Here is a 24,007-nt window from a genome sequence, read left to right as displayed (position 1 = left end):
TATATATATATATATATATATATATATATATATATATATATATATATAGGTGGTTGAATTAAAATATTTGGACATTATTTATAAAAATTACCTCAAGTTAGCCTGCTAGACATTTAGCATCAGCTACAATATTTACTTATTTTCAGTACCGTTCTGAATAAACATTCATGTCTGTCTAACGTTACTCGTCAAAAAAAAAAAGCCTCAAGTCCAAATATTCATTTATCACCAATTAACTGTTTGACAAACACTTCCTGCTTCGAGATCTGAATTTAAAAAAAAAATATTAAACATGCTCCGAAGTGCCGATATGAACCAACCGAGTCGCGAACATGCTCCGAAGACCCAATCTTAATCAACCGAGTCGCGAACAGGCTCCGAAGTCCTGATCTGAATCAACCGAGTCGCGAACAGGCTCCGAAGTGCCGATCTGAACCAATCGAGTCGCGAACAGGCTCCGAAGTGCCGATCTGAATCAACCGAGTTGCGAACAGGCTCCGAAGACCCAATCTTAATCGAGTCGCGAACATGCTCCGAAGACCCAATCTTAATCAACGGAGTAGCGAACATGCTCCGAAGTGCCGATCTGAATCAACCGAGTCGCGAACAGGCTCCGAAGTGCCGATCTGAATCAACCGAGTTGCGAACAGGCTCCGAAGTGCCGATCTGAATCAACCGAGTCGCGAACAGGCTCCGAAGTGCCGATCTGAATCAACCGAGTCGTGAACATGCTCCGAAGTGCCGATCTGAATCAACGGAGTCGCGAACATGCTCCGAAGTCCTGATCTGAATCAACCGAGTCGCGAACAGGCTCCGAAGTGCCGATCTGAATCAACCGAGTCGCGAACAGGCTCCGAAGTGCCGATCTGAATCAACGGAGTAGCGAACAGGCTCCGAAGTGCCGATCTGAATCAACCGAGTCGCGAACAGGCTCCGAAGTGCCGATCTGAATCAACCGAGTCGCGAACAGGCTCCGAAGTGCCGATCTGAATCAACCGAGTCGCGAACATGCTCCGAAGTGCCGATCTGAATCAACGGAGTCGCGAACATGCTCCGAAGTCCAGAAGTCCCGATCTGAATCAACTGAGTCGCGAACATGCTCCGAAGTGCCGATCTGAATCAACAGAGTCGCGAACAGGCTCCGAATTGCCGATCTGAAAACTTCGACCAAAGAATGTAAAAAATAATTCTATTTCTCTAATAACTCTAACTCTACAACTCTATAAAAGACTCAGATCACGTATCTAAAACTAAATCGCTATAGTAAAAGAGAAATAATAAGAGGAGTGAAGTTTCCTACCGCTCTGCTGTGTTTGGTCCTCAAGCGCCTCTGACGCTCCGCGGCGCGTCTCCGCCCCTCACACGCGCGTTTACAGCGCTAAATTAATCATCTTTGCTAATTATTATACATTTACTTCATTGTCAGCTTCAGGTACTTCATTTATTATTGTTCAATGAACTGTTTGAAACAAAAAAAGGTTGTATTTCAGTAATAATTCTAAATTATCAAAATAAAATATATAAAATAAATAATAAAAAATATGATTTTCAGTTACAATAGTTAATCCTAAATTCCGACATTAATAACTTACTTATCAGACGCACGCGCTCACAAGATCTCACGGTTCTTACTTCTGTAGACTCACACTAAACGGTTCATTTGAATCAGTGAGTGGTCGACTCCAGAACAGCTGCAATCGGATCATTCTAATTCGTAAACGAATCGTTTGGTGCGATTCGCGATCCGATTTAAAGGTTTATTTTGAAAAGACTCAGTTCGTTCATGATGAATCAGACACCGCTTCTGCGTGTCGGAGCACGTGATATATTATAGGGAGTAACGATATGTTTTATGAAATGTAGTGAAGTTAAAAGAACGATCTTATGCTTTGGAATGTAGTGAAGTAAAAGTAAAAGTAACTCAAAATAAAACTACTTCAGTAAAGTATAGATACTTGAAAAATGTACTTAAGTACAGTAACGAAGTAAAGCTACTCCGTTACTGTCCACCACTGAGTCAGATTAGCTGGCTAAACAAGTTTCAGATTAGTTTGCACCAATCCTGGGTTAAGGTGACATGAAAGTGGCTTGGCTTTTAGCGGCGTTCATCGCCGTAGTAAGTTCCTCTCCAAAGCTGACCAGCTTCAGTGCAGGTTATGTTTTGGGTCAGAGATCTCAAACCAAATCTGCACCAATCAGAGGTGTGCAAAGAGACACTGACACATCCAAATAGGTGATAGAAAGCCAGTGCAATGTCCTCACTAATATAGTGAAACAAACACATATGTGTGTGTGTGTGTGTGCGTGTGCGTTTCCACCCAGATGAGGTGAACTGAAAAAAGTAAGGGAGGAGGCCACTTTACTGGGTCATCAGATCTTCCTGTTTGCTGACTGGCTTCTGAGAAATACCAGTTATAGCAACATCAAAGCTGTTGTAAGAGTATACGTGTAGCACCAGTTGTATTTAAAGGGTCTTGCAAAATGTTTTTACTACTGTAACACACGTGCTGACTAGAATGTGGCACACTGACTTCCTGTAGTAGTATTAAATAAATCATTATTGTCCATTTGTTGAACATATAAAATTGTAAATTGTTTAATAAATTGAAGGAATAATAATTTTTACATTTTATTTAGATGCATTTAAATATTATTTGTATTTTGTGATTTTTTTCTTGAAGTGTTGTTTTTAATTTTATTTGTTCTATTTGTATTAAATTTCAATGCATGTTTTCACAAACAGCATTGACACAGGCAATGGATCTTCCCCAGTATGTACTATATTTGTTACCAAATTTTAATGCATGCACATGCAATGCAACATGATTTTTCTCACAGCAATCCATGATTTCTTCACTTTCTGGGAAGATGTCACAAATGAACATTTTAGAAAACGTGTAGAAACTCTGAATTTTTGCTTTCTCCATTGGGTGTGTCGAATAGATGCAAGAAAGCTTCCTTCCTTGTTACTACAGGGTATATAATCACTCAGAGAGCCAATGCTCCAGCTTTCTGCATCAGAGCATGGCTCAATACCAGTTACACCAGCATCACTAAAAAAGAGGTAAGTTAAGATGCACCAGCAAAAAATGTCATTGGTTTTTATTTGAAAATAAATATATCTAAAATTATATGTATATTTATGGGTTTATTCTGAACTATTTAGTAGTTATTTAAACAAAAATGTTTTGCATTTATATTTCGTAGCTTAAAAATATTATATGCATGTTATAATTTTTGCATTTAAATTTAACATTCAATTCATTTATTTATTGATGGATTTATTGCAGTTACACTTTGCACTGTCACATGTTGGCTCTTTAAACACATCACACTCAAATACCCTCTTAACCACAAGTGCAGTAGTGAAACTACAGATATTTAAATGTATTGTACACGTGCAGAGATTACATTAGGTCAAGCTCATGATGCATAACTTCAAAAAAAAAAAAAAAAGTAAAAAAAAAAAAAGTTTAATTTTAACATTTGAAAAATTATTCACTATTTTTGTCATTATTCTGTATTTTGTGGGCGGTTGTGTAATGTAGTGGTTACAAATCTAGCAACCGAAACAGCCACTGCAAATAGCAACTCCTGAAATGACACCATTGTGCACTTAAGCAAGACACTGGTGCCAGTCAGCGGGACGGTCCCCGTGATGTGAAATCAGTTTTAAAGAAAGATGGATTTGCGCAACCAAGTGCTAGCATGGTGAACATTTAATGACGTTACCAATCATCATGACCCTCATTTAGCGTCCTCTCTTAAAAACTGGTTCTTTGTCTTGGTTCTTTAAATGCATTGATGGTTCCATTTCTGGAATGTTAAAATGTTCTTCACACTAAGCAGATTCTTTAATGAACTGTTCACTGAACGGTTCTTTGGGGAACCCAAAATGGTTCTTCTATGGCATTGTTTGATCCTTTATTTTTAAGCAAGTATGCATTTTAAACATCAGATTTAAAATAAATCAACTGTTTTCCACAGTTGGGCACAGATATTCCTGAGAAGTTGGAGACTGTTTGCACTGAAGGCCGAATCAACCCCAGTGAGATTCAACTCTGCGTTCCTGCTTCTAACACCATGGAGGTCCTGCGTTCCTTCAGCTCCGCCTCTTCCTGTCCAGACGTCTACAACTGGACCGGCAGCAGCAGTCTCATCCTGGAGCATTACAACTTCACCGGACGCCTCCACCACCGCAAGCCCTCGAAGAGAAGCGTGAGCGCCATCACCGTCCTGTTCCTGTGCTTCAGCTTCTTCATCATCCTGGAGAACCTCTTGGTGCTGCTAGCCGTGCTTTTCCGGGTGCGTCTGCGCAATCGTTGGATATTCATCTGCATCGCTAACATCGCACTGAGCGACTTGCTGACGGGATGCGCCTACGTGGTCAACATCTGCATGTCCGGCGACCGCACCTTCAAGCTAAGCCCAGTTCTGTGGATATTCCGCGAAGGAATTTTATTTGTAGCCTTAGCGGCGTCGATTTTCAGCCTGCTGTTGATCGCAGTGGAGCGCTACGCCACCATGATGAAGCCCATCCACCAGAAAACCGCCACAAAGACTTACCGAATCTACATCATGGTGGTGCTCTGCTGGATAACGGCGCTCGTAATCGGATTCCTTCCGCTGATGGGCTGGAACTGCGTTTGCGATCCGAGAAGTTGCTCCACACTTCTGCCGCTCTACTCCAAGAGCTACATCTTGTTCGCCCTGGTCATCTTCTTCATACTCCTGCTCACAATCGGCGCTCTCTATTTCGCCATCTACTGCCACGTCCGGAGTAGCAATGAGACCACATCCGTACGCAGCAGAAAGCGTTCGCTGCGCCTCCTGAAGGCCGTCATCTCCATCGTTGGAGTCTTCATGGTTTGTTGGGGTCCTCTGTTCATCCTCTTGTTGGTGGACTTCTTCTGCCACTCTCGTAACTGCAGCACGCTCTTCAATCCTGAATGGGTGATCGCCATGGCCGTGCTCAACTCGGCCATGAACCCGCTCATTTACTCTTTCGGCAGCCTGGAGCTTCGCAAAGCCATCGCTAAGCTCCTGTGCTTTTGTTGTCTGAGGGCGGGACTGTGCGACTCCAAGACCTTCATGTCCAAGGAGACTTCCAGCACCTCTGGGAGTCGACATAGTAGCCTGCGCAACAGCTTCAGCAAGGTGCGAAACCTGAGCACCAGTCCACAGCCTGAACCGAGGAATGGCAAGAAAACACGCCTCAGCTCCACCACTTCTTGTTTATCCGCGTCGAGCGGTTAAGCCGCGGTGGCCAGGTGTGTTTCTCCTTCGCCACAGGAACTGCACCTCCTCAAACACACCGCCGTTGTGGCTTCAGTGATGTTTCAATCGTTGAGGGTCAAAAGACAGCAGGTGTGAGTTTCCTTGCACATAGACGAATGCAGAAAGGACTGTTAAAGAAAGCAGCTGTGCAACAAAAACAGAAAACTTTTTAAAAAAAATCATATATATATATATATATATATATATATATATATATATATATATATATATATATATATCTTGTAACTTGAATGCATTTCTATACAACATTTGAGCCGAGTGCAAAGGAAAGCGACCACAACTGTAAAATACTTCAAATACAAACTGCCTTTTATTGTTGTTTAAACGAGAATGTACAAGTAATATGAATGTTATAATTTAAAAACGAGAAAGTATATATTTTTATATTCTACATGAAAGAGATTCTTTAGATTTTATGCACGCACTTTTGAAACTGTTTAAAAGTTTTCAGGGAATTGTTTTGAGAGTATACAATGTAAAATAGTTTTGAAGCAAATAAAATAAAGCATTGATTAATACTGATAATGCAAGGTTTCTTGAAGATTCTCAGTCAATAACATTCATTGAACACATGAGGGAGACAATATACAGACTTCTTCAACGAAGCATGCTTCAGTACTTCAAACAGCATTGAAACACGTCAAATTCTAATGAATTATGCATACAATATTACACAATACACAAAATAATAACATTCCCTGGCCAAAAGATTCTAACTACCAGGTTAAGCTTTACATGACACAAATGTGAAATAATACTTCCAGTTTTATGTAAAATCCACTCAGAGTTCAAGAATCCACCAAAAGCACAAAAGTTGAAACCACGGCCCTCCAAAAATAACATGACAACCCGTCTCAAAACCACCTGGACGATCCAAACAGATGTTGGAAGAATGCACAATGCATGGAAGAAATGAAAATGGTATGTACAGGTACAAAACCTGTACATGTCCACATAAAAGTAACGTTGCCCACCCACAGAACTGTTAGCATTTGCATATTACATTTACATTTAGTAGACGCTTTTATCCAAAGCGACTTACAGTGCATTCAGGTTATACAATTTGTAAAATGTTTTTCAGTATGTGATATTAGATATAGTATTTACATAAATACTTGTGGAAAATATAAACAAACGCGTACTCCACTAGCCCCTGATTAGCATACATCTTCCATCCGTCTGTGATGCTAAATGATGGAAACAACGAAATACTTTCTTTAGGCAATGTCATGTCATAGAACCACACATTCATGTTCACACCAACGACAATAACTGTAATTATAACGTTTTAATAAGCACGTCTAATTTTATGATTATAGGGAAGTCAACACACTAATTTAGAGCCGCAGTAGGCTAGGTTTAATTTTGAACAGGCATGAAAACGAGACTGTGAGAGACTGAAGCACATGCGTTCAATTGATTTTTATTCAAATCACAAACACAACAATCACAATAAATGACACACAAACACACACACACACAAAAAAATTGTGATTTGTGAAAATAACACCGTCTATGTGCTTTGCATATTTATCCCAGCCTCGCTTTCAAGGGTGTAGTGTTCAGTAGAGACGCTATGACATGTCCCTAATATCCCAACAAACACAGAACGTTCCCCTAGCGTTCCATTTTTATTTTGAAACCAAATAAGAACGTTCTAGGAACGTTCCCTGTAGGTTATTGTTTTAACAAGCAAAAACAAAAACTAACATTCCTAGACCATATTGGAAACCAAAAATTGTTAGATGGGATGCAGCGATGACTAAATTGTCCCTAGCAATAATTTTGATCAAACAAGTTTTTTTTTTCTTTTTTTTGATAGGTAAAAATTGATAGCCTGAATGCACTGTAAGTCGCTTTGGATAAAAGCGTCTACTAAATGCATAAATTCAATGTAATTTAATTTACAAGTAAATATGTGGGTATGTAATCATTGTTATTGCCGCATCTGAAATAGATCCCACCATTGATATCACCTGAGAAGGTTTTATTTTTACATAGGCCTAACCACTTTACCATAACTACCATGGTTAAACTATAATAACCAAGGATTTGTATTATATTTTTCTTGGATGGGATGTGTTGCCAGGTTAAAAACACATAGAATGGAAATAGAGGTGCTGTTTTCACTGCATTAAGATGAACAGAGTTTAAAATAGTTTCCCTATAATTGTCTACATCAACTTTGAATAAAGAAAAGCGAGGTTTAGAGCCAGACTTTTTGTCAATGTATGTAAAATTTGGCTAGCAGGAAAGCAATTATTTAATATTCTCTTTTGAGTACTCAAACAACCCGAAGAAGACATTTAAAATGAAGAAAGTCTTTTTTTTTTTTAAATGAGATTGGATGAACATTTACAAATCTGGAAGAATCTTCTCTGTGTGGATACATTGGTAAAACAATGAATGACATCAGAAGAGACACAAACAGCAACACACTTCAGGGTCTGACTTATATTCAAATTATGTCCATAAGTTATTTGTGAAATTTTTGGAATATTTAACTAGTCAGTTGCAGATGTTAAAATAGTTATCACTGGTGGTGTGAGCTTGTCTTATGAGAGAGAGCCGTCACGCACCGCAAACACGTTCGTTCCTGAGATGATTACAGTTTAGTTTACGACTGCATGATGTCTTGAAGGAAATATGGATTTATGTTCTTCTCTTTATAGAGGGCATGAAGGGTTAACTGCGGTTGCGTGCAGACAGCGCGTCGCCTCCAGGTGTTCTGCAGACAGATAATGGGGAAGTTCTCAGAGGGTCCTCGGATGAATGCAGCTCATTGGTTTCTGCACATTTGTAGCTGGTTGGCTTGATAGCAATCCAAACCATTCCAGAGTCCATGCAAATGAGTTCAACATTTCAGTTAATTGACAACTCGGAGCAGAAATAAAGACCAACACAATGTTCTCATTGTCTAGTGTCTCTTTAAATTAAGGGAAATATGTTGTTTTGGCATTCTTGGAAAAAAACACACATCATAAATAAGAAGAAAAAAAAAACCCGGATTAGGTAAATGTGTTCACTAGTTATTATTGTGATTTGCATAGAATATCACTGTGTGATATAAATGTGGCTCTAGGCACCATTAACAGGATTGTTCCCTTCAGGACAAGAGTCTGTCGAATAAGAAATTAAGCATGTGTTTATCGTTATTCAGTTGCTACGAGATTTAACTTGAGAAATGCTCACAAGATCGCTGAGGATAAGATGAACCCAGTCGTTGCCTGAGAAACAAGGTAGTGTTTGCATGCCGATTTGGAGGAGAGAAAAAACATGCTGCATGCTGATTGGAGGAGAGGAAAACATGCTGCATGCTGATTGGAGGAGAGGAAAAACATGCTGCATGCTGATTGGAGGAGAGGAAAACATGCTGCATGCTGATTGGAGGAGAGGAAAACATGCTGCATGCTGATTGGAGGAGAGGAAAACATTGGAAGAGAGTTAATCTGTGGCATGCCGTGAGGACCTCAGAGACATTCATGTGGTGTCAACATGTCTTTAAATGTATTTTAATAAATATGTGACAAACTCTGACTTTCAGCACAGATGCTCTGGATCGTGATCCAGAAACCGCCCGGTACCGTGGGTTTCTTTACGTGGCTTTGCTGCTTTATTGCACAGCTGGTCTTGTTCAAGTTAAACCAATTATAAAGCACACAGCTCTGGTCTGGACCGCAAACAAACTGACTACATGGTGGCGCAGGGAGCAAAAACAATATCAAATAACTAAAGGAGGCCACGTCACGAAATCTGGTCAGTCTCTGAGCACATGATAAAAGGACTCCGACATCGCTGTGAAACTAAAATAGGAGGCTTTCCGCTTTCATCCCCGCAGCTCCTTCCCACTGATGCATTTATGGCCTATAATTGTTTCTGAGCAGCACAAATCTTTCCAAGTAGCTGTCAATGCTGCAGAGCGAGGAGAGCAGTTCAAGTCAGGCCGTGAGACCTGCAGTACAGAAGCTGTCCCTCAGATATGCGATATAACTAATTATAATATTTTTTTTGATTAAGTAGTTATTTGCATGCTAGCATCTACATAGCAATGTGCTCTAGCAACTACATGGCACCAATCTAAAAACATGTTAAAAACTATTATGAACATCCTAGCAATCTCATAGCAGCATGCTGAAATCTATGAAAATACTATTTTATAATAATATATGAACATAGAAGTGATATCCAATCAATAAACCTGACATTTGTCCAGCTGTAATCTTTCCTCTTTCTTGCAAAAAAACGAAAAAGCGTAGGTAGCCAGCAGAAAGTTAACAGACTGAGGTAGATTTATGATCAACCTGAAGTCTTCCATTTTTATATGCATGAATGAATATGACAGCACCACCTAAAATAAGTCTCCTGTCGTAATTCATTTGAACTATCTTTAACACAGAGAGACTCACTGCAGGCGTTTCTCAAGCATGAGGTAAAACCAGTTGAACGTACATCTTTAGATCTTAACACTGTGCGTTCCCTTGGCCATGCATGTGCTGAGAGCAGCACTAAAAACATGGATATGGCTTTCATAAGTATGCAAAAAAGATTTATGATCAACCTTAAGTCTTCCATTTTTTTTTATATTTATGAATGAATATGACAGCACCACCTAAAATAAGTCTCCTGTCGTAATTCATTTGAACTATCTTTAACACAGAGAGACTCACTGCAGGCGTTTCTCAAGCATGAGGTAAAACCAGTTGAACGTACATCTTTAGATCTTAACACTGTGCGTTCCCTTGGCCATGCATTTGCTGAGAGCAGCACTAAAAACATGGATATGGCTTTCATAAGTATGCAAAAAATCATTATCCTCAATTGCTTGACCTCTAATGGTTAACCATTCATATTTCACCAAGGTCAGTTCTCTTGAAAACATGTTTTATATTTCACTGATGTCAGATGTTTATGTAGCTGAGAAAAAGAGAAGCACATTTTGTGCTGATCAGACGGAGTGGTGGACACTGCATGCTGATTGGAGGATAAAGCACGCTGCATTCCTGATTGGAGGAGAGTGCGGCAGTGGCACTAGGGCTTCACTCCTGTTCCTGCTGAAACTGAGCCAGCATTTAATCAACAAACTGATACCAGTTTAGCAGGCACAAGAGGGCACGGCCCTCAATCGTTGTCAACACCACACCATCACAATTATTCAAATGATCGGAGAGGATTTGTCTGAACAAATAAAAGGTTGGTCACGACTCAACACCTTGTTTGTAAAGACTCCAGGGAAGCCATAATGTAAGCTATCTGACCCCAATTTGCAGTAATTTGAAGGTTAAAAATGCAGTTACTGGCAAGAGTTTACGACTACAATCCATCATTTTCTCAAACATGCCTAAAGTTTTAGGTGCGGTTGTTTGACGAATTTTCGATGGCGAAATTCAGTCACTCTAGTATGAATTCATGTGAAATCGCAGATTTCGCAACAGGTTCAAGATGGCATGAAAGACATCATCATAATAGTCCATCTCCATCAGTGGTTCAACCGTAACGAGTGACGAAAATACTTTTTTATATGCGAAGAAAACTAAAATAACGACTTTATTCAACAATTAGTCAGAAAGTCAACGGGACAGTCACAAGCCTCCCGGTTTTCATCCAAAATATGTTAAATTGTGTCTCCAAGATGAACTAAGCTTTTACGGGTTTGGAACGACATGGGGTTAAGTGATTAATGACAACATTTTCACTTTGGGGTGGAGTAACCCATTAATCATATGAATTATTCCTCAAATAAAAAAATAAAATGGTATTTGTAGTTGTTCTGTCAGTGGAGTTGATGCACTTTTGTAGTTGAAATGAAGATGAACTGGGATGAACTGTGAACATCCACACCTTGCAGCTTTCAAATGACTGGTGTGAGCTTACTAACACACAAGAACTGGTCTAACTGGACTTGAACCTTGTGTGCCAGCACTTCCATTGCATTCGACAAAGTGATTCGAACCTGAGCTATAAAATCAAAACCTGACACTTTTACTTCATCCGTTCTGGCTTATGGTTTTCAGATGTGATTCTAACAGAGCTAAGGACTAAGAGCTTAACATTCCCTCTTTTGCGTACATGTCATAACTGGTTTCACATTTACTGGCATCATTACGTCCAATTCCTGCCCTGTCTTACTTTGATGCCAGAGAGAGTGGGTGGACATCACCTGATTACGACGGGATGGGCGGATTTCCTGTACACATACCGTCATTCAGTTCACTTCAGGCACTGAACTTAGCCACTGTGAACAGTATTCTTAAGGGATCAGTGCTCACCAATTAGCTAAGCTCTGTGCCTTTAGCAAGTGAATACCTGTTGGACGAACTCAAGATGGAAAGGGTGCAGTTGAATGAGTGTATTAGCTGGGATTTTGAGTATTTATACCTGCATAGTCATTGCGATTTTAACACAAATAATGCTCAACACCAGTTTTGAATGGAAAAGGACAAGAATAATATATAATATATTCGATTAAGCCACACTTGAAGCCATTGGGAAATCCTAATAAATGTTTCCACATGGAAAGAACCTATATGAGGATATATGCACATATATGAAACCTATATGCAGTTTATAAGCACATAAATGTTGCATATATACCACATATAGGCAAAAATTGAGGTGCATATATGTGCATATTACAGTTCATATACTGTAGGTCTCCTGTATTGCTTCTTCATATCCCACATATAAGCCCTATACATATGTCTCCTATATAGCTCATGGCAGGATCTGGTCATTTTGTAGCTCATATCTCACTTTGGCAACTGTCATACATGATGCCTAGCTCATATTTGCTATTATCAAAGCAATAACTAAGAATATACTAAAAAAAAAAAAAATTATGCAAGAACTTATGTATGTGCGAACACATGAAATTGGTATTACATGTAATTGGCATGTTATGGAATTTCAATATGGCACTTAAGTGAGAGGAGATGGAAAGCTATGATGTCTACACATTTTCCTGAACTATTTACAAGGTCAGTTCTTTCTTTTATGAAGATAGTGGAAAGGAAATGTATAACAAAATGGTTTGTCGTTTTTTTATTTTGTCTTTTACTATTTGACTGTTCTTAAGTAAATAAATAATGTAAATTTCAACATTTTGGGCTTTTATTTATGTTGCCTAGCAGCTATGGATTTGAATAATTTTACTAATATATAGGTAAACATATAGGTGAACATATAGGTGCATATATACGTGCATAAATGCACACATATATGCGTGCATATATGTACCTATATAGGCATATGTATGCACGTATATATGTACATATATACAGTATGTACACATGTGCATATATGTACATATAATATAGGAAAACGGCCAATTTTATATGTCACATACATTATAACCTATATCAAACCTATATCAAAACATATATTAAAACATATGTTTATATATTGTACATTATTTCCATGTGGGTTGTTTTAGTTTTAATATATAATATAATAAATAAATAAATTTGCACTAATATAATTACCTATTATATATAAAAATATGACAAATCAACTTATAATCTAGACTCAAAACCCATCTGTTTAGCTGTGCATGTATTGAATGAGCACTGTGCAATGTCCGAACTGATTGCACTATATTTTCACTGTTTTTTATTTATTTATTTTTTTTAATGTAAAATCATTTTCTGTTTTTAAATGTTTTAATCATTTTAAAAGTTTTAAAATTGCTCGTTTTATTTTTGTTATTATTTTTCTTCATGATTGTTTTACTTTCTTTTATGTAAAGCACTTTGAATTACCATTGTGTACGAAATGTGCTATATAAATAAACTTGCCTTGCCTTGCCTTATATTACCAGAGAACCACCAACCAGTCAGCATTGTGTTATTCAAGATTTTTCAGTCATTCATAACGTATCATCTGATATCAGGCCTAAACGCTGTGGGTGTCAAATGAGGTTTGCATCTACATTTTTTGAAACTTGCCAGATGCCCTTTTGTCTTCACCGATATTCCAGTAAACCATTATCTGTCATTCCTGAGGAAACATGATATTTCCAAAACGATGAGTCACTGTTTGAGTTATTAAAACACACCAAGGAGTTGCTCTCATATGAACTAAATGCCAAAGGGGTTATATAAACAAAACAACTGAATCTTAATATGTTGTGGTAAGAAGTACATTAAAAAAGAGAGTTTTGCATTTTCAGAAGAACATGTGAGTGGCGTTTGTCTGTGCAAAACTCTCACCAACACAATGCAAGAGTGTTGTTGGTTGTTGCTGGGGCGTTGCTAAGTTGTTATAGTGGCTTTATCACATTGTTATACTGATTGCTTAGAGGTCAAAGTCAAAAAGAGCTTTACTCTAGTTCCTAGATTGGAGTTGAGTTGCCAGGACATTGCTATTGCAAAGTCAAAAGGGCTCTATTTTGGTACTTCACGCTTTGCCTAAGGATTCATTTGCACATTTTATCATCCACCAGGCAAAACAATTCGGATTTCTTAGAAAAGCAAGCAACCAAAGTTTTATTCTTATGGTTAGGAGTTTGTTTAAATCCATAACCCCAAGTATGAGCATTAGTAATATCATGTAGTCATGCTTGACTTATTAAAGTAAAATCATTCCCTAGATGGAGCAAGTAAGTTTTGATGAATGATAAATAATTCAGACAAATCTCTTGTTGTTACAGGTTCTCCCAAATACACCCGGTCAGGAGCTGGACACATACCAGCGGGAGGTGGTGTAGATGTGGGGCACCTGGAGAACTGCGCAGGGGTGGAAATCCCTGGCAATGTGATTTTCATTTCTGTTTATCTACCAAATCACGGTGCCAGGAACCCTCCCCACCACAGCCGAACCTCCCACCCACCCGCTTCACATCCAAATGCTTCGCAGATGCCGTCCAGCTGTGTCCTGGGGCGGCCTGTGCCCTGTGGAGAGAGAGGGAGAGATAGTCAGCTTATCCAAGCCAGGTTGGCATTGTGGGATTCGACCCCTGGTGGTGGTCTAAACCACTCTACTGTATATTATCAACACTCTCAGGGAAAATGCGGTAAAACTGTAATTTTGAAGACAAGCTACTCATAATTTATAGTTGTTAAAGCTTATATATGCAACTATTTTGATGTTAAAACATTTTTATATTTGTTCCACCAACTGCAGATGGAGTGAGAGTTCAGGAAACCTGCTTGAAAACAGTCATTATTTAGCCATTCAGTTGAGTAGTGCTAGTTACGAAGAAATTACACTATAGCTTTAAACTACAGAGAAGAAAACATTTGGATAAGTAGTTAAGGTTAACTAAATTGAAGACATAATAAAATATAGAATATTTTAGAAAGTTATGAGGTTCTAAACTTTATAAAAACATAGTATACACTATATAATGTATTTTTTAAAAGTATCTTTAGAGCATAAAAACAATACCTGCAGCATCAACACTAATTACAAAAATAAAACTGAAAAGAAAAACACTGAATTTAAAAAAGTTATATAAAAAATATTTTGAATAGTGTAAGAAGTGAAAGTCTATCTTGCTTCCTAATCCAATTGTCTAATTAACATGGCATTGTTCGTATATTATAAATATTGTTGGCTCTTTGACAAATTGCTTTTGTTCCTCTTTTGTAAGCACTCTAGATAAAACCGTTTGCTAAATGTGTAAATTTAAATGTTTATATACAATGTAGTATACTATAATTATTTAATATTTATAGAAAAGGTAAATTGTAAAATGTAATTGTAAAAATGCTACAGTAAAACCCTATAAATGGTTAACTTATTACCAGCTACCTAACCATATACAGTGAAAAATGATAAATGATTAACATTTATTTCTGTATTACGTAGAACATCTACAAGTGTCTGAAAAAAGGACTTTTACTTTTAGTACTTTTAACTTAAAACATAATTTTTTCATTGAATAATGTAAAACCTGGAATTTATGCCATATTTTTGACTCCGAAAGCTTTGGCTTGCTACACAAACTATATGACTTATAAAAAAAATCAATGACTCAGTGACTTAAAAGAAATCAGTTAACAAATATTTTTGTGACAATTTTATATATTTTTCTGATTTTAGGTGCTTCAAAATTTCTTATTTAATGATACAACAGACAAAACAGAAATTTTTGGTGGACTATTCCTTAAAAGTTGCAGCTTTCAAAGCTTCCCGATTCAGCATATTAGGACTTTAATTGGACTTTTCTAAGGGCAGCTGGTTCCAAAAAAGCCCTGATCCTAAGGGGAATAAAACGTAAACCACAGTTTCTTAAACCTGGAATGCAATAATCTTCTCCTCGATATAAATTGTCTTGTTTAGCTGATAGACATCGACTGCCTGAGACGATTCCAATATGATTAACCAGCAGATGTTACCATTTTACAGATACAGCTGCTCAGTCAAAGTTCATCTTTTCAAAGCACTCCTGGAAAAACATGGCTAGTGTTTTGAATGGCTCAAGACGTGAGCACTGCAAACAGCTACCGGACACATTTTTGTTCCCAGAAACCTATTTTAAGAGCTCTGTAGCATGTTCTACTACTGGAGTGAAATATCCTCAAGAATAAAAAACAAGGGGAAAGGGGGTGATCGTGTAGAAAATAGTTTGCTATGGTCCTGTCCTGTGAAAAAGTGACCCAATGTCGCCATTCTCCTTTCATGGAGCCGATTGAAACAGAATGACCCATTAGATTTGGACATGCCTTGACTGGAGGACGGAAAGCCGAATTTTAAAGCCATGACGACTGCTACTTTTCATGCTGCAGAAAAATGTGATGCGTTATTGTTGTTTCCACAGCATTCCTAGACCACGCTCGTAGTGATGTCATAATGGCACGATTGTGCTCGTCTGATATCATTTTGCTGAGGAACTAGAATATATTTTGGTTAATTGTTATTGCTGAATATATTCAAAATTTCACTGATAACAATGGGGAAAAACAAGCTTATTGACAAATGGTTTGGCATTACTTTTTAGCTGATTGGGATTATAAGGATAAGGGTTTGTAAATTATTTTATTTGTAGTCGAAAACATAATATATCAATGTGCATTTGTAAAATTAAAAGGATATTTCACAAAACCTGTATGAGTTTCTTTTTTCTGTTTGGTTACCAACATTCTTCAAAACATCTTCTTTAGTATTCAGCAGAAGAATTAGACTTGAAGGTAAGTAAATTTCATTTTGGAAATAAATCATTTTGGGGTGAACTGTCACTTGAAATAATCGCCTGCCATTCAAAAAGAGATCGGTAATTAAAAAGAAATAATACTTTTATTCAGAAAGGATGCATATAATTGATCTGTAAAGGCACAAAAATATTACACAGGACAATTGTTTTCAAACTTGAAATTAATCAGAAATGTTTTTTTTGAGCAGCAAATCAGCATATTAGAATGATTTCTGAAGAACAGTAATGTTGCTGAAAATTCAGCTTTGCATCACAGAAATAAATTTCATTTCAAAATATATTCACATAGAAAACAGTCATTTTAAATTTGAATAATATTTCATATTATTACTATTTTTACAGTATTTTTGTTTAAATAAATGCAGCCTTGGTGAGCATAAAACACTTCTTTCAAAAACTAAATAATGCAAATTTTTGAATGGCAATATATATATGCTATTTGTAGGCCTGAAGATCACTAAATCCCATTTTCCCAAGATTTCTATCGTAATAAAGCAATATATATGCCTATATATATATATATATATATATATATACATTAAATATTACCTCAGCTATGTTGCATGCATCCCTCCATCATGTGCGTGCACTACTACTCTAATCAAACGCAAAAGTGTTGTTGTACACTGGGTTTACGGTGTAGCAAGAGTCTGCAACTGTCCGGCTTTCTCCAGGAAATTGCTAAAGCGGTTGAGGACATGTGTCAGTGTACTGTGAATAGGACACTGTGGTGCCAGATTTTTCCAGCCGGGGGAAATGTATGTTAACACCTAGCCCCATTCCTCCCATACTTAATCAGGAATTTAATATTCTGTATTTAAACAGCATGAAACCAATGAACGAAAAGAGGAAAACAGAAGCTGAGAAACAGATCCTGTGAGATCTGCTTGTGAATTTGCTGTAAATTAGAGTCTCTTGTTGCCAAATACATTTCAAAAGGTTGCTGTAAAAGTCTGAGAGTAACACGTTTTATTGTGCAACACCTCACACTGAGATTAGCTTAACTGAACACTACATTTAAAAACAGAGATTTTAAATGATGTAATAAAATTACAAATATAGAATATGATCACATATGGACCAAAACCAGCATTACATTTGCATTCACTGGCCGACTACATTCTGCATGACAAAGCAAAGAAAGGAATTTACATTAGCTTTCATGGAATTTCTATTTTTCTTCTTTATTAAAGATATAGTTCAGCCTTGCATCATTCCAAACCATATACTATTATCCTTAGATCCTTTAGATGTTCAATTATAGCAAGAGCTGCATAAAGACTCTTAAAAAATGTTCACATTTGTGTTCCGCATAAATAACAACATTCAGGTTTAGAATGACATGAGGGTGAGTAAATAATGAATTGTTTTGAATTTTGGTGTACTCAAACAGAATGACTGTGCCAAATTGCTCATGGCCTGGCTGAGCAGCCATGTAGGAAAAGGTCAGACAAAATCTCTGAGACTGATTGGATAATGGCAGCATGGCCTCATTTTTGGGAGCTGTTAAGACTAAATGATCTGTGGCAGAAATGTCAGCTTCTTTAAACATGTCTGTATACTCTTTAAAAAGGGTGATGCCATAGTAGAACCAATTTGGGTTCCCTAAAGAAACTTTCAGTAAAAATTATTAATTAAAAAAAACTTTATTTTTTCTTAGTGTGAAGAACATTTTTAACATTAAAGAAGCTTTTTCCACTATGAAGAACCTTCTATGGAATGGAAAGAATCCATAGATGTTAAAAGTTCTCCATGGAGCAATCAATGCCAATAAAAAACCTTTATTTTTAACAGTGTTGGGTTGCGTTAATGTTTCCAGTGCCTTCTACCATGTCAGGTTGGATGTATATCACCAAAAACAACTACATTTTCTAGAATGTATACTAAAAAGAAGAGGAAAAAGAAAAATGAGGAACGTATGGGGTTAACAAGCCTCAGACCACGTTTCCACCTAAACCCGAAAGTACACCAAGAGTTATGACATTTAATGAAGAGGAACTATTTCTAGGTCGCTACTAAAATGCAAGTAAATGAGTGACACTGATCACGTGACTCTTTGTACAGATGGTCTATGAAGCTCAAGATGCTTCATCATCAAAGATACACACCAAAGACATTCTTGTTCATCTTTGAATTTAACTTTAAACTCTATTTGTTATGCTAATAATATAATTAAATTACAAATACAAACATCTCTGATATTTGGATTACACTATTTTCAAGCTAATGTGAAACATGTTTTTGCCCGTATTATTGCACTGCATCTATAAATCTCTAAATATGCTGACCAGCCTGCTCATATTTCATCCTCATGAGAGGCCAAAGAATCAAATGACTGCAGAATAAAACACCATTTAACTCTTTACTTTTGAAGTGCACATGGTAGAGACAGCCGCAATGCATATTAAACATCAAGATGTGTTGACATGGGCAGACGGTGACCTTGCCAATGAGGAAAATCCATCTGTTCCAAACACACAAGATGCCTCAAATTGCTAGCATTTCTAATCTGTCATATTTTTCATTGCATCCTGAGCAACATATCAGTGCATTAATGTCCTTGTCAAACTACATTGACCAGTAGATACAAATTTCTACTTCCATTTCTGATTGATATAGTAGTCACTTATTTTCCAGTTGCATTTCATTGCACAGCATGGCCTTTCTGACATTTCAATGAGAAGATGTGTAATAAGTGTGCAATTTTTATTTTTTTGAAAGAGGGGATATAAAACAAATTAATCTAACAATGAAGTACAAATGAAAGGATTTAGTGGAGAAAAGCTGTCTCACAAGGTGTCCGAAGCACTAAAAACGTCAATCCTGAAGCCATTGCATTATGGGCCCACGTCTCCACGTGTGTGAGCTTGTACTTCATCAACCACAGCCGAACATTCCAGTCTGATCATGCCATGTTTGTAAAGTAAAAATGCAGCAGTCTGGCCTATCAAAGTCATTTCATGCCGTGGTTTAAACTTGTCTGGCCGCCTGATTCAATCCTTCCAACCGCATCCCTTTCATAAAGGATGGAGTTTGAAAAGATGCATACAATTTCCTTCTACTGCTTCCAGACTTTCCAAATGGGTTGTTACTCACTCCAGTACACATTTAAATATTTATCAGGGTCCATAAGACCTGCACTTGCATCTGGTTCAATACAGTTCAGTACAGAAACCTTTCAATTACAATGCAAAGTACATGCACTTATGTTTACACTCAATGTCTGACACACACAAAAAAAAAAAAAAAAAAAAATTTAAAAACAATTTTTGGAATGTCTCAGTTTCATTTCATCTTAAATTTAACTTAAAACAGGGATCAATGTGAAAAAAAGATTCCTCAAAATAGGCAGACAGACTAGATAGATAGATAGATAGATAGATAGATAGATAGATAGATAGATAGATAGATAGATAGATAGATAGATAGATAGATAGATAGCTTTACTAAAAAGTCGTTTATAATGCAATTCAGAGCCACTTACCGCATTAAATCAAGTATTGTGATGGTTCACATGAGGATGTTGGAAATGAAGTGAACCTCTCCAGATCATGTCATTTAACCTCGAACTGCGACGCGAATTTACCAATCCTACTATGGTGAAAGTTTGCCACTTAGTATTCATGATCCATGTATTAGCCGGTTGACGAATACCAAGCGACGTCAGAAACACGTAATTAATATTTAAAGATCAAGCTTTTGCTATTGGACGTTCTGTAGGCGACGTCAGAATAATTTAACAAAAGTTTACAAGAGACTCGTTTCCCATTGGAAAGCTATCGGCGACGTCATTGGGATCTACTTAATATTCAAGAGCTGTGAACCGTTGGCGTAGGACTAGAGTTTCGCGCGCTGCCGAGCTGAGGTAAGGAACTGTTCAATTAACGGCTAAAACTCTCACTAAAACCTGATGAATTATTTCCCAGACCACGCCAAGGCTGTAAATCCATCATCTGAGAGAGAAAACATGCGGGATGAAGCGAGATTGAGCCTGAGACTTGTCTAATTATTGTCCCAGAGGATCCTCACAGTCCATTTATGAATCAGCTCAGCGCTTTTTTCTTCAGCTCCGGAGATTTCTTCAGTATGGCAATAACATTAGCCTTTAGCCAGAGCAGAAAAGCTTTTAGTGCGGTAATCTCTCCTCTCTCTCTTTCTCTCTCTCTCACTCTCTCTCATCTCTTCACCCCTCTTTTTAGCCTCCTGACGGTTTTATTCTTTAAAGGAAAGGTTCACTCAGAAACGATTATTCAATGTAATATTCCATTCATGGATGTGGTTCAATTGTAATGTGGAAATATTTGAAAAATATGTCAAAATTATATGACAAATCTTCACAGCATGAGTGAAATATAATATTATGTTAGTGTTTACACTTGACAGCCACTGGCAATATGAAAAACGGATTAAAAAAATGAATAAAATAAAAACGGAGTGAACACAAATAAAGATGAAACATTTATTTCATTTTAAGCTACTCTATTCCATAAAGGAGTGCTGTTTATGCAGTTAATTGATCAGAATGTGTGCAAACATTTTGCAGTAAAAATATACAATCAAATTTACAATATAATCAAAAGTGGACAAAAAGTCGCCATTCTTTCTTTTATAAACTTGTTGGCATAAGATCTCAAGAACACTTAAAAAACAATCTGAATTTAATAAGGAAGTATTTGCATAAACTGATCATTTAAACAGTCATCCTTCCGTAACGCCGCAGTGAAACCTCAGCTATGTTGGAAAGAAATGGCATGGAGTGATGTAAATGTTGTCTGTGGCCATTCCAGATCTGCATCCTGATAAGTATGACCACCCAAATTAGCTTACCAGTAACTGTCAAAACATTCAGATTTTGTGGCAGCCAAACATGAGATCATTTTTTCCTCCAACATTTCTTTCAGATTGTCTATGAAAACCACTGTATGATACTCGCAGTGACATGGAGTGGCAGAACTTCCACTGCCCTTGGTTTGTTTGTTTTGCTGGCCTGTTTGCCAGCGTAGTGAAGAAGAAGTGTGGCTTGTTTTGGTCTGAGTGGGCAGTTGTTGTTTGGATGCCATGCTAGCCGGTTGCTCTGCTCGGAAGAAACGCCCAAAGACACAGTGCCATGTACATCGGAGGGCTTGGTGGTATGTGGCAGATACCCAGAGCTGCAGCCCACTCCAGTGTGCCAAGAAGAATCCCTCTGTTCATGAGGTCAACCGTCACAACAGACTAAACTAGAAAAATGGTCTTTCTCTTGTGTAACCGGAAAAGAATTGAAGATTTAAAGGCATCGACCATGACATTTTCAAGTGGTTTGCAAGTTCTGACCTGATGATAACTTTGAAACTGGTTGGAAAATACAATCAGCTTCATTGTACATCACTGATTTCTATAGAATTACACAAATCTGCAAGGCTCCATCCTGTAGTCAAGTTGGAGAACTGTTGCCAAGCATAACAAACTGATTCCCAGAAACCGGTGTCTACAGAACCACAATAGCCTAAACTGCATTTGGATGGTTTTAGGATATACAGGTTGGCCATATATGTTCTGCTTTAAAACTTTAGTAATTGTATAATCTTAAACTACTTCATCCTAAACTGTGGGCGAGGATTGTGCATATACTCATAACGTATGAGTGCTCTTTGCTCCGAGGCCCTCCATTCTCGCCCACTATAAGATAAAAGAAAAAAAAAAAAAAACATGTCTAGTATATTGTTTTGTCCTCGTTCCCTTTTGAAACTCTTTGCACTTCACTTCACGTACACTGGGTTTTCTAGGCAATATTAATCTCGTATTCCAAGCATTACAGAATTACTGTACTAAAGATTGTAAACTGACCATGTTCATTCTTAAATAGAAATGTTCTTTATTGGCATTTTAAATTGAATAAAGAACCTTTAACATCCTTGGAACTTTCCATTGGACAAAATGTTCTACACAGTGTAAAAACATTTTTTTCCGATAATTCAAATGTTTATCACACTAACAAATAAGGTTCTTTGGGGAACCAAAATGGTTATTCTATGGAATCGCAGTGAAAACCCCCATTTGGGAACCCAAGTTTGTAGAGAACTCTGATCAGTTACTATCTTCTTTCTACTATTTGTTTATCTTTTAATTATGTATTGTGATTTGTGCATATGCAATGATCCATCAGCCTGACTCAGAACGATCACATCTGTGACAACGTGGATCCTCTCAAGCAGGTGAGCATAAAATCCTAAAAGATCCAGACCACAGATGGGCCTCATCATCTGGCATCCACCGCTGTGCTCACATCAAAGTTAAATCCTGGACTGTGAGGACGGTAATCCCTGTTCAAAGAGGCCCGTGGATATCCAGATTTCAGTGGCATATGCAACACCCTTCTGTGGAATGGTGGATTGCATTGCTTCTTTACACATGCAACTGATCTGAGATCATAGTTTTGGCTGTTCTGCTGGGTGGCATCTACCTCAAGCCCCCGCTGTCTTTAGGAACGAGCTTGACGTGACCAATTCATCATCTCTTCCTCACCGCTCCATCATGTGCACAGGCAATCCATCAAGACCAGACGCTGAGACAAGGCAGAGGAAAAGAGAGATGTTAATGCTGTCCGCAGCCATTGCTCAAGGGAGACACTTGACATTACCACTTCAAGCGTAGTATTGCAGTTTTAATGCGGATGTAGACTATATCTCAATTACAGCGCTGTCGTCTGAACCATATTAGATTCACAGAAAAAGTGTTAAATGTTAAATGCGCTATTAAAATTCTGACCTTTGAACTAGACTTTCATTAATCTCGCATTATATATTAATAAAGGCACTGTTTGTAAACATGGGCAGCAATCTGTCCACTAGGCTCTTTGCATCACTTGTAGCCAAGAAGTTTCTTCATTTCCTGCGCAGAGCTTTCCAGATTTGCGTCTGGATCACTGATAGCATATCAAGAATGTACAAACACGACCCAATGTCTCCAAATCCTCAGGTAGTCCAGAACTCATGGCCACTAATTAGGATCTGATGGTGTGCTTTAAATAAGCTATTTAATTCTTTGTTGCCCTTGAGCTAAAAGGATCAAAATCCTCCACATCTTGGTTAAAAAACTGACACTTGAAGAATCTTTTATCTCAAGCTGTACAAATCACAAATAGTTCAACTTTCAAAATGACCTTAAGGTCATATCTTGTGTGTATTTTGCCATGATTCGTCACTGAATCATAAAGAAATGCAAAAAGTGTTGAGACTCGAGGGGCCAGCGAAATGTATTCCATTCCTATATTTTCTGTGGTGAAACATGAAAAGAAAAACCTTGGACTCTAAGATCTGTGCTATTCAAACTATAATGGACTTATTGTGATATCAGTTCACCAAAAAGATTTACACGTCTACAGATTAATAAAAACAAATACGTCCAAAACAAGTGTTATTGAATTTGGAATCTGTCTTTTTCTTTTGTAAATTGACTTGCAACAAACAAAATGTGCCCATTCATTCATGCACTGGATCCTCAACGCACAAAAGCAAGCTTTACAAGATATTTATTTAGATGATTAACACCAGTAGAGCTGTCAGGAAACGGAAGTGTGGC

At 37.5% G+C, this 24,007-nt stretch overlaps 1 protein-coding gene and 1 long non-coding RNA gene across 3 annotated transcripts; one reads left to right on the top strand and one right to left on the bottom strand.

Moving 5' to 3' along the window:
* Positions 1-2,959: 2,959 nt before the first annotated feature.
* LOC113100960 (sphingosine 1-phosphate receptor 4-like) lies at positions 2,960-6,769 on the top strand. 2 transcript variants are annotated; one of them, XM_026265445.1, is made up of 2 exons: positions 2,960-3,064; positions 3,998-6,769. In XM_026265445.1, the coding sequence occupies exon 2, from the start codon at positions 4,084-4,086 to the stop codon at positions 5,254-5,256; it is 1,173 nt and encodes a 390-aa protein (XP_026121230.1). In that variant the 5' UTR covers positions 2,960-3,064; positions 3,998-4,083; the 3' UTR covers positions 5,257-6,769. The 2 variants fall into 2 exon arrangements, with proteins under 2 accessions (XP_026121230.1, XP_026121231.1); XM_026265446.1 differs by having other exon boundaries at positions 2,961-3,064; positions 3,988-6,769.
* Positions 6,770-13,637: 6,868 nt separating this feature from the next.
* On the bottom strand, positions 13,638-24,007 carry LOC113100978 (uncharacterized). Its single transcript, XR_003289869.1, has 2 exons — positions 19,932-24,007; positions 13,638-14,183 (listed from the first exon to the last, which is right to left on the bottom strand). It is a non-coding gene; the product is annotated as an uncharacterized LOC113100978 (long non-coding RNA).

Source organism: Carassius auratus, unplaced genomic scaffold (genome assembly GCF_003368295.1).
Source record: "Carassius auratus strain Wakin unplaced genomic scaffold, ASM336829v1 scaf_tig00217432, whole genome shotgun sequence".
Lineage (NCBI taxonomy): Eukaryota > Metazoa > Chordata > Actinopteri > Cypriniformes > Cyprinidae > Carassius > Carassius auratus.
The sequence above is the reverse complement of the archived record's forward strand: the minus strand, read 5'-3'. Positions and strand labels throughout refer to the sequence as shown.

Coding starts and splice junctions, on each gene's coding strand:
- LOC113100960 (XM_026265445.1), top strand. CDS start 4,084: ATGGAGGTCCTGCGTTCCTTCAGCTCCGCCTCTTCCTGTCCAGACGTC.